Source organism: Amblyomma maculatum, chromosome 8, assembly GCF_055883805.1.
Source record: "Amblyomma maculatum isolate TAMU_Amacu chromosome 8, ASM5588380v1, whole genome shotgun sequence".
Taxonomy (NCBI): Eukaryota; Metazoa; Arthropoda; class Arachnida; order Ixodida; family Ixodidae; genus Amblyomma; species Amblyomma maculatum.
The window spans coordinates 2,883,602-2,895,243 of record NC_139351.1 but is presented as its reverse complement, the minus strand read 5'-3'; the positions used below and the strand labels follow the sequence as shown (position 1 = coordinate 2,895,243).

General features: G+C 45.4%; 1 protein-coding gene across 1 annotated transcript in view; it reads right to left on the bottom strand.

Annotated features, from left to right (window-relative positions):
• Nucleotides 1-3,173: 3,173 nt before the first annotated feature.
• The window catches only part of LOC146180445 (uncharacterized), a 91,956-nt gene continuing 83,487 nt past the window's right edge, over nt 3,174-11,642 (bottom strand). Inside the window, exons 27-32 of the mRNA XM_084576037.1 lie at nt 11,271-11,506; nt 9,040-9,406; nt 7,206-7,973; nt 6,363-6,808; nt 5,139-5,576; nt 3,174-3,907 (exon numbers count right to left, since the gene is read on the bottom strand). Of these exons, the coding sequence (XP_084432163.1) occupies nt 3,812-3,907; nt 5,139-5,576; nt 6,363-6,808; nt 7,206-7,973; nt 9,040-9,406; nt 11,271-11,506 (2,351 nt within the window). The 3' untranslated portion in view covers nt 3,174-3,811. The remainder of the gene's footprint in view (nt 3,908-5,138; nt 5,577-6,362; nt 6,809-7,205; nt 7,974-9,039; nt 9,407-11,270; nt 11,507-11,642) is intronic.

The following is an 11,642-nucleotide window of genomic DNA, read 5'->3' as shown; positions in this document are numbered from 1 at the left end:
TGTCAGGATATATTGAAAAATACAACATATTGACAGATACTCAACTCGGTTTTTGACGCGGACTATCTACAGATACTGCTATAGCTTCTCTCGTAGATTATATCAGGCTTGCTAGCGATAAAAGAAAGTTTTCAGGCGCAGTTTTCATTGATTTCAGCAAAGCATTTGATTCCATCGATCGCTCCATCTCGTTTCAGAAACTTGAGTCGTACGGCAAACCAGGATCTCCACTAATGCTTTTGAAGAGCTTTCTTCGTGACCGAGAGCACATAGTCTGTATTAATAACCATGCATCTAATAAAGCTCTCACTAGCATTGGGGTTCCACAGGGTTCTATTCTAGGCCCTGTATTGTTTCTACTCTATATTAACGATTTACCATCCTGTTTTAGGCATTGTAATAGTATATTATACGCAGATGACTCTACTATGATAACATCGCACCATGACATTTACCAGCTCATATCTAGCCTTCAAAATGACATTAATTCTCTTGAGCATTGGTGCCATATTAACCGCCTTACTGTGAATGTTACTAAGACGCTTTCAGAATTTCCATCCCCCTCAGAAGCCCGTCTCGCCACTGCTATACTTCAATTCCAGTGCCATCGCGTCGCAAGACCGAATTTTGTTTCTAAGTGTTGTTATTGACCCTCACCCAAAATCCCATTATCATATAGCGGAAACTTGCAAGAGAATTTGATTTGGGTTACGCGCACTAATCAAAGCCCGATCCTTTTTTCCAATCCACACGTTACTATCACTTTACTACGCTTTCGTCCACAGCCACTTAACCTACGGCATTTAATCCTGGGGTAACGCCTATCATGTTCATCTTTGGCCATTAATAAAACTATAAAAGCAAGCCACACGCATCATAACCTCCTCCCCTCGAATGTCACCGTCGCACATTTTGTTCATGAATTTAAATGTTCTACTCCTTTCGGCTCTTTATCTTTATAATATCGGCATTCTATTCTTTAAGATTCCTCACCATCAGCTCCCATTTAGCATCTTTGCTCCCGGCACGATCAAAAATAACAGCATTATACGGTTCGCTCTACGTAATAATTTTCTACTACTTAAGGTCAGTACTAACTACGGGAAACAAGGCCTTCAATTTTCGTCCATATCATTTTGGAATTCTTTTAATTTCGACATTAAGCAAACTGATACGCTTTCTTTGCTCAAATTGAAATTAAAAAATTTTCTTCTTAATTTGTGATTTATTTATTTATCTTTTGTGTCGCGGAATTCGTAAGTGTTTTTGTACTTTTTTCTGAATTATATTTTCGTATCCAAATCTGTCGGAATTGCACTCTTTACTATTTATTTCGTTATTTATTTTCAGTGTTGCTTCATATATTTTCTTACAATAATATTATTCTTTATGTTGCCTATCGAAATCTATTACCATGGGAGGTCCCACCTGCGGTTTTGTACCATGTGACCTCTCGCTGCATATTCTCGTACGTTGTTTTTTTATTAAAAAATAATCTTTCAACTTCAACATGCCTGTGAGCTAAGAGAATAATACAGACCGGGTATGTTGATGCTAAACCCGGAACACCCGCCAGGATTCTCTTCCACCATCAGTGCATGTCTGTTTTATGTTACGAAATGATCATCGACTGTCAGTATTGAAAGGTACTTCTCCGACTGTCTTCAGACCACATACTGCCAGAAACGATAGCTCTAAAAGGAACATCAGTGTTGTGCGCTTTTGCGAGTAAGTTTAGTTCCCAGTGCTTTTCGAACCGAGGACGAGACTATGTTGCAGTCATTCAACAGTGAAACGGTTTCACATTAGTTTCCGATGGCATCACCCCTGTGGAATCTACACTGCGTATGACGTTTGCTCTCATTATGCACTGTCATTATCACTAATTGCAGCGTCATTGTCATCGCTACTATCACCCTCAAGGTAGACAAGGAGAATTACGATGTTTCACGCTCCCGGGCGTGGCGCAGTTGGTTAAAGCGCTCGGCTGAGGATTGATTGATTACACTCTTGCTGACTAAATTTTCGAAATTGCCGCCTAACCGGATGTGAGATCACATTAGCTATAGTATTACCGAAATTAATTACAGAATTGTGATGGAAAGTGTGATCCTTTAGGAGCTTTTGCCTTAAAATGTCCTTCCTTATCTGATACAACGAGCGGCAAGTCGTTACTGTATAAAAAGTCTACTGAGACACGCAAGCCTGTTCTCGGCTGAGCGAAACGTGCGGAGGCAGGCTCGCTATTAGCTCCTTGTCATCATCATCATCATCATCAGCCTGACTATACCTACTGCAGGGCGAAGGTCTCTCCCATATTTCTCCACTTAATCCGGTCCTGTGCTAGCTGCATCCACCTGACCCCTGCGAACTTCTTAATCTCATCCGCCCACCTAACTTTCTGCCGCCCCCTGCTACGCTTTCCTTCCCTTGGAATCCAGTTTGTTACCCTAAGTGACCATCGGTTATCCTCTCTTCGCACTACATGTCCTGCCCATGCCCATTTCTTCTTAATTTCCACTAGAATGTCAGTAACTTTAGTTATTTCTCTGACCCACTCTGCACGCTTCCTATCTCCTAATGTTACCGCTACGATGTTTCGTTCTATATCCCTCTGGATTGTCCTCAACTTAAGTAGAACTCTCTTTGTTTAGTCTTGGTAGCTCCTTGTAATAGTAGTTAATGGGCTTATCTCGTGCGACACACCGGCTGTGATGACAAAACACATTGGTGAAAGGCCTCGTTACCCGGGATGCCCAAGTGGGCCATACCAAATCCACTTCTTTCCTACCTTTGGCACCGTGCTGAGAAACGACTCCTGGCGAAGTTGCCAAGGGTCGTTTGGAATAACTGAGAGTGGCGTTCGTGTCGTGAATAATGGCTACATGTTTAGAAGCAGCATGCAGTAATTTGCACAGGGCCATTGTCGGTAGCGAAACAGTATGGTGTAATTGGTTTCATAGATAATGCCATAAATCAGCAACAACTGACTACACGATACTTCTCAAGGCCATTCGCGGTCGTCCAGCGTTCTCTGCTATTGTGATGAATTTTACTTTTCCCACATGAGGCAGCGATGCTGCGTGAATTTGATCACTACGAATCTCATAGAGCTTGCCCACGACGGCAGGGTGGCATATTCCTGGAAGAGTGTCATTAGATGCGTCAGAAAAGACATGTCATAAATACAACTTTATTGCTTCTATATTCTTCGAATCTACACACTACAGTCGGCTCTTCTGCCTTGGCGCCACACTTGTGGCTGTCTTTGGTCGCCATCACGTCCACCTAGGTTTTGGAACCTTGCAACACCATTGAATCGTATACGCTTAAACAAGCTTCACTGATGGCTCTCGTAGGAGTAAACCCTGCGCTAATATGTTTAGTGAATGTTGATTGACAAAAAACAACAGTGAAATGATGAGCGAAACCACCACTTTCGCTAAGACGCAGCTAATGTCCCGAGACGCAAGGGGGTTCACGAGACTCATTGACGCGCTGTGGCTATACACAAGATGTACTCTTACCTCTTCGGACAGCTTTTCAATCTTTTATTGCATTGAACACTTCGTGATGCATGGTAATATAAGTAAACACCAGCTAAAACAAGGCTGAATTCGTTATTGTAAAAAGCTTCGGTAGCAAATGCAACACAAGGTAATAAACGCAAAACGGTGGCAACAACATGAATCCAGCCTCTAAGAGCTAAATATGTCTCGGAGTTTCATTCCGACAAAATGCCAGTTCTTTTTTTTTTTTTATATTCATACGAACGTTACACTTAGCCTAACTGGTAGATTTCAAAATTTCATCATTTCTGCTTCTGCGTTCGTAGCGCTTTGGTCTTGGGCCTCTTGTACGTTTTTTGCTCCGCCGTCTCCTCGTACATCGCTGGCGAAAAGTCGGGCTGTAAGGAAAGAAAATTGAGAGGTGTTATCATCGTATCTTCAGTGTGTATCATCATTTAACTGTTGTGAAATCCACCAAAAGATCAGGAAAGTTTTGCCAATAAGATTTCTTCAGCACGTATCGCTGACAAAAAAAAAAAAAAATTCTGTTATATAAAGCTTATGTGCTCGGCTGGCTTGATGCGCATGCTCACACGGACTACTTTCTCATGAACCTTTTGTTGTTATATGTGCGTCTTTCTGAAGTCACTCCACGCCCAGCTTGTGAGAACATGCTTTTCAGCACTAATAACACACCAGCAGCGATGCCTTTAGCTGAAAATGACTTTTCCTTGCGCCGCGGTCCTTGTAACCCCCTTGGCATTTCAAAGTTGTTAACACAGCGCTCTAAAGACCCCAACCAACAATCCCCCCACGCTTCCAAATGTTCTTGTTTACTTTACGAAGGCATTGCTGCTTTTATAGTTAGTTATATGGGGTTTTACTAAGCAACTGGTTAGGTGACGAGGCAACTATAGTTGACATAAAACATTGGCTTTCTTGAGAAACGTTAAAACACGAGAAAAATGGTAAGTGTATGTTCTAAAAGCAGTGCTGGATAAAATGGGTGTGTTGACAGTAAAATGTAGCAAAATATTTTTTCTCAGGTCTTCGAGTTCATCACCACAGAATTCCCATACAGGTTTATCCTTCTTTGTTAATAGGGAGTTACGCGCAACATGCGTGTGTCCTATACGTAGACGACATAAGACTACTTCGGCGAAGCTTTCTTGATGCCGACATGATTTCCATTCTCCTAATATGTTTTTTTTTTGTGTGTGGAATGTAGCTTGTTCTGCGTTTCATTTTCTCAAGCAGCGTGCCACTTTGCTCTTAGTTTGTTGATCATTATTTTCACGCAGTCCTTGTGTTGCGGTTCACTTGCTTTATTTCCATGCTTCTGGCTTGTGCAGCTCACACGTCTGCTCTTTCATTATTCATAATTTCAACACGACTAGGAACTCAGCAGAATTTTACAGAATATGTTGTGAGCTTTTCTATCAGTGGTTCAAGAGCGTTTCTAGAGGACTGTGTTGCGTTTAATGGTTCGGATTGTAATGTAAAATTGGTGTTTCTGCCACCTAATTTTAATAAGAGGCCTTACTCCTCTGACGGCGTGGATACGAGTACAATTTTGAGTAACGTGCAATATCTGGCGTCCAAGAATACTTAGTTGAGCGAGGTACTTACCGACCGCACGGGCCCCAACGTGGGTGACACGCATCGGGAGCAGACTGACTGGCCGACGCCGTCTTCCAGGCTGACGCATTCGCAGATCTGGCAGTCCGGAGCGCTGGCGAGGGCCACGCGCCTGGCCATCACGTCCACGAACCTCTTGTTGACGGCGCGCTTCTCGAACATCTTCATCGAGCTGAACAGCGTTCCGTTGCTCTCCAAGGCAAGCGGGACGCAGAAATCCTTGGGCAGTCTGATCTGAGAGTGTATCTCCGCGTCACCCTGCAGCTCCTTGATATCCTTGGCGGTGAAGGCCAGCCTGCGGTCGACGCCGAAGATGCGCTTGCTCTTCGAAGGCTTGGAGGCAGTGCGCACATTGAAGTCGTCGTCGTCCAAGATGTGCAGATGAATGCCACGGTCGATCAGCATGCGGTAGATGTCGGCGTACATCGACTGAACAGAGATACGAGAGCTTGTTAGAATACGCAAAAACCTGAAATTCATATACTTTGCAATATACAGGGTCATCCACTTGTAGCTATAACATGGTCACTGCTTTCAAAGCAATATTGCGCCGCACGCAGACGCATATAGAAGCAAAGCTATGGATTGACAGAGGTGATTCACTTGGATTTATTACTTTATTACGCGGTTGGTTCGCTTTGAAAGCTAGATGTACAAGCCGCAAAGTGAAATCAGGTTTGAATTTTTTTTTGAAACGGCAGTACACGTTGCATCATCAGTGTTCCCTATCCTGCAGCACATTGCGCTTCTTTTTAGTCGAGTTTTGAAGAAGAAATTAACAGGAGGCCTGATGAGGCAATCAACACTGTTTTAGGCAAGACTATCCTTAACGCCACGCTAGGAAAAGGACAGTAAACTTCTTCTCAAGCAGGAGTGAGATTTGCTAGCGCTACGCTTGGATAATTTATTGATAACTTATTCTTGTTATTCTTTGTCACGTGTAGTTTCACCCGTTTTTTATGCACAAAAGCATATTTTAATTATACGCGCCTTTCTACTAAATTGTATACTTTTCTTTTGGTTCTTTGCAAAGAACCAGCTTGCTTAGGTTACCATTCTAACGCTTTCGCACTGGTCGCCAAACGTGGGGTTTGACGACTCACAATGGACTCGCTGTCTGGAACAGAATGTGTTGCTGAATGTACGAAACAAGTTTTGCTTTTGAGAAAGCAATTTCAGTGATTTGTAGCCTGTTCTAAAAGGCCGTCCACTTACGTTGTTGTCGTCAGGTTTACATGTGGAGCACTTGACCAGAATCATGGTCTGCATGGAAGCCATTCTGACCGGCAGCTGGCCAGCGTAGACGAGCGCCGCAAATGGGTCGCTCTCGCCATTTCCGATGCTCAGGCTGCCAAAGGCCGAAACGAGAGCCCGAATGCTGCTGAATATCTGCCCGTCGGCGGTCACCACATGGGGCTGCTCGGCAACACCGTCGCCTCCGAAGCCCACCACGGCGTAGCGGGTGTCCCTGAAGCCGCGCGCCGCGTAGCGCTCTTCGATACTCTGAGCGATGCGAATGAGGTTGGGGATGACGTTTTTGTTGCACATCTTTCGCTCCACCACGAAGATGACGTCGGTTGCGGTCGCGGGCGAGTCCTGGTCCGTGACTGTAGCAATGTCTCCGGCCAGCATCTCCGAACCGTCGGGCTTTTCGCAGCGCACTGCAACGTAAGGAAAATAGGTTAGATTAGGAATTCACTCCAACTTTCTTCTCGTGTATTATTCCACGCCGTCCTTTTTGTAAGGTATGATGTTTAGTACACCTTACATGAACGCTTACATGGAAAACAGGATAGCAAGCATATTGTAAACTCGACAGACTAAATAATATGCAGAGTATAAAGTTAGGAACAATGAAAGAAATAATTTCAGTCTGTCTGCAGTTAACAGAAAATATTAGATTGAAGTGAACATATACGACTGCACAAAACCTAATTCCTGGGACACATGTCCGGTTATTCGTAACGCCAACCCACACCAGTCTGATGAAAATAGTAAGTCTTTTTGAATATGCACTTTTCGCTGCTTTAAACGGCGCAGACCTCTTGTGTTACTCACCGCAAGTCCTGGGCATGTCCAAGGGAACTCCAAACTCGCGGCACTCCTCTCTGTATGCCGCAGCAGCGACGCAAACCTTTACTTCCATCTCGTCATAGGCGGCCGACCTCATGTCGTGCAGGCACATCTCCATGTAGGGCTTGGGGTCGACCATCCTGAAGCAGCTGCGCAGCGGAGACTCCTCCTTCTCCAAGTACTTGGCGCAAGTGGAGGTGGCTCTGGGGTGGGCGGCAGCCAACTCAGCCAGATTCCTTTGACTTCTGCAGCGTCCCTGTCCCACTTCCCATTCACTGGCGAATGCACTGACGTCACCAATGAGCTTCCGGTCAGGAGTCATAAGGTCGAGCTTGTCCTCGTAGTCGTACGTTCCAAGGAGGCCTCCGGTCTTGCCGAAGTACTCTCCAGTGACCTCCGTGACGCACTGATCATATGCGAGGTTGCAGCGGATCTTTAGCCCATTGCTGTTCTCCACAACAATAACGTGACCTTCACGGCGAATCGTTGTATCGCCGACCTGAGCCGGAAGTTCGATCTTGCTGCCCGCCTTGGTGACCTTGTAGTCGGTGCTGATATCAAAGCGGGTACCGTCGCTGTGGACAGTTATGGACTTCTTGGTGACGCGCTGGCCGTCGCTAGCGTAGTTGATGACCACTGCGAAGTTGTCGTTGAGGAAATCCTTGGCAAGCAGGTAGCTGCACTCGCCCGCGAACTCGAAGTGCAGACCGTCGAAGGTGCGGTAGTGTTGAGAGCCAGCCATCAGGGCGCGGGCTGCAACGCGGAACAAGTTTTGCTGAATGCACACAACGAATACTACATTTATTTGTACATTATATTATGGTCATATAAATTGTTCGGTTTCGTAGCTAGAAATTGTTTGACAGAGGGATGGTAAAGGTTTACTTTTTTTCACATAGTAGGAGCGAACAATGACTAGCATTGAAAACATGGGACCGATAAGTAATAGTTTTAGAAAATTACAGCCTAGAGGCAAGTGCATAGTGCATTGGAAGCACGTATGATTTGTACAGTTCGCAATGTGAAAGCTGAAGTAGCTTTATTTTTTGTTGAAATCAAAGCGCGTACCTCACTGGGAAGTTTGCATGTGCGGGTAATCGTTGTTGTCTGTTCCCGATCATGACATCAATCGTTTTCTAAGTTGCTCAAATGAGAGGAAACATTCTTATAATTTGTTCAAGTGAAGAAAAAGCTTTGTGCAGAACAGTGAACAATATCTACGTATAAAAAACAAGGAGATGTTATTTTTGCGTTATATGTGTGTAGACACACATATAGCGTTTTTCGTTCAATGCTGGCTGTCGCGTTTGCAGAATTATTAAGCATTGTGCAAGGAACGATATATGCATTTCTTAGCAATCGTCAAAGACTAAACAATTGCAAGTAACACGGTGAAATAGAAAAAGAAAGCAGGCACGGTTATTTGTTGACAGGAAAAGAATAATACACAGCATGACCTGCATATGTGTGGTGTTCAGTGGCCGTGTGCGCATTTATTTACTGTGAGGTTTGGTAAGTTTTCGTAGTTTGACCGTTATATGAGGGCAGAGTGAGGTCGTGGCATAGATGCCCTGCTTTCCTTAAGCCAGCTGTCATGATTTTCAACTCGAGTCATGCTCTGACAAATCAAATCTGTCTAGTTGCATCCTCCGTCTGTATCCTTCACAGCGCAGTCGCTTTTTTACGCGACGAATCAATTTCGCAAGTATCTGCTACTACTTTGCAGGCTTGAGTGGATTTGGAGGCTGTTCACGCGATCCATGCTCCATCTCATTCGAGCAATGGCCTGTTGCATGTTGGGAGCTGCGGAAGCTCTCACCTTTGAATGGCGGCAGCCAGTTCCGCGTATCTGCGAGCCGGCTGTACTGGTAGTAGGCGTCCCACATTGAGTTGGCTCCGACGTCGTAGTAGCGGTCTCTGATGGCCATCAGGCGGGAGAGCTCCGGGTAACTGGTCACGTCGAACGCCTGCACGAGGCTGTCCTTCTGCGCCGGCAGCCTGAGCTCGGCGCTGATGACACCGCGGTGGGGTGCGAACTCGTAGCGTATTCCTGAGCGCAGGTTTGAATACTCGCGTACGGCGTCCGCGAACCCTTCCACGATGCTATCTTGGATCTGCTTCGCCGCCACATCGATCACGGCACTGGCGATGTCGTGCAGGCCTAGACTGTCAGTGACGTCGCGCACCTGCGTATTCGAGTCCTGCATTTAGTGTGACTGCAAACAGAAGGGCACTTCCTTTGCGGCGCCGTTTATAACACTGAGACAATACCGGCATTGTGTCTGTTAAAGAGAAGCCCTTTAGAAGCCGTGCAAGCATAGGGTCGAATCCAGTTTTGATCACTAGCTTGGAGCAGACTGGGTTTCCGCGTTCGGTAGTTCTGCGGAGGAGAAGTGACAAGAGGGAGCCAACATTCTGTGCTAGCTGCATCCACTAACCCCTGCGAACTTAACATTGCACAAACTATCTCACAAAGCCAAGAAGGAGCCAACAAATTTGGCGGGGGCGTTGTTTTCACAGATCCCTCAAAATTGTCCCGTCTGTCTTTTCTTACCAGTAAGTGGCAAGGCAAAAAGGAAATGAGAAGATCATATGCGACATAAAGTATGAAACTAAGCACCCTGCAATAAGATTGGAATGGAGCGCATTTGGCAAGCACTCCCAGATTATGACTAGCAGCTTACCGGTATCGCTCAAGAGGAAAGCATACAACAGTTGCATCTTAGGTGTACTCACCCATGGGGCTGAAACGTGGAAGCTAACAAAGAGGGTTCTACTTAAGTTGAGGACAACGCAAGGGCTATGGAAAACAAAATGGTAGGTATAACGTTAAGAGATAGGAAACGTGCAGAGTGGGTCAGAGAAATAACTCAAGGCACTGACATTCTAATGGAAATCAAGAAGAAATGGGCATGGGCAGGACATGTAGCGCGAAGAAAGGATAACCGATGGTCGCTTAGGGCAACCATATTGTATATTGTTTGGTGGGTAGTGTAAGCTCCGTAAGTACTGGGCAGAAAATTATGGCGTCCGCTGACTTCCTGCAGCTTGTTTTGATTTCCCAGGCAATGAAAAACCGAATAAGAAGCTGTACTGCCTGTCTATTGCTATAAAAGCGCGATCACTATGGGTGTTGCAGAACAGAATCCACCTTGAATGCAATCGAGCCGGGACTACGTTCCCGCTGCGATTAGCTGAAGGCGTTTGCGGTGAGGCTTTAAAGAATTGCTTTGGTCTGGTTTAGCATCTCCTGAGCCTCATTGGCTGCGAGGGACGCCTTAGAGAGGGCTCAGGATCACCTGACATGCACATGATGGCACAGGCGCCTTGCGCTTGCTTGCTAGAAATATTTCTTTTCTCGTTTCTTTAAGAGCTGTTGTTAGGTGCGCACGTTCATACTTATTTGCGCTTAGTTCCCATTTCTAAAGATTCGTTCCCTATGCAGACTTTAAACGACGTCAAGTGCGGCCGTATTCAGAAGGTGTGGTCGAGAACATAATATTGAACAAATATTGATCGAAGTGTTACACATCAAACGCCTTTGCTTCACCGTTCTGCGTGAACAGAAAAAATTGTCCAGATCGTTTTTTCGGTCTGATTTCTCCAAATAAACACACCTCTAAGCGCACAATACGTACAGTGCTAACAGATAAGCCTCTTTTCATATCTGTGTTCGAGAGCTCGTTCTTGGCGTTCCTATGTGTCACAGAAATGTCAATTTAGTAACCAGGCTGCTTTATGATTATTAATGGCCGTTCTGAATAAACCTAATGAGTATGGTCTGCGGTGACATCCCCTGGTTTCGATGTTTTGCTGGCTGGTTTCTTTTCAGCCCTGCTACAAACACAGATGCATAACACAATCTATGTTGAAAATAAAGAACCTGTGGTAGGCATTTTGCGGGAGAGAAGCTATACTTTTTTGGAATAATAAACGAGAACCGCTGGCAGTGGATACGGAGATTTAAATTTTCCACTGAGGCGTCACATAATTTTCTCTTCATACTAGGGGGAGCGTAATGGGACCGATTTCTGTTGTGCCAACACTGACCTTTCTGACCGCGTTCTGGGTGACGTCACTGATGTACGTAACGTGCGGATGGTACACCACATTCTCGTACACGTCGCCGACGGCGTTGCTGACGGTCTCGTAAGCGTAGCGGTAGCCCCTGGTCACGGACTCAGTGTTGAACTCGTTCAAAGTGGCCAAGATGCGCTCCGCGTAGCGCCACATTCCTTGGACGAAAGCGTTCTTCTGTATGCGCTGAACCAATGGCCTGGTGTAGGCTGCGAAGAAAGGAATCGGGTACTTAGCCATGCGGTCATAAATGGTCACTAAGTCATGTGCACCAGTTTACCAAAGTACACTGCACTGCGCTGGCTAGATTGAATGGTTAGTAGGAAAAGAAACGCTGTATCTGTC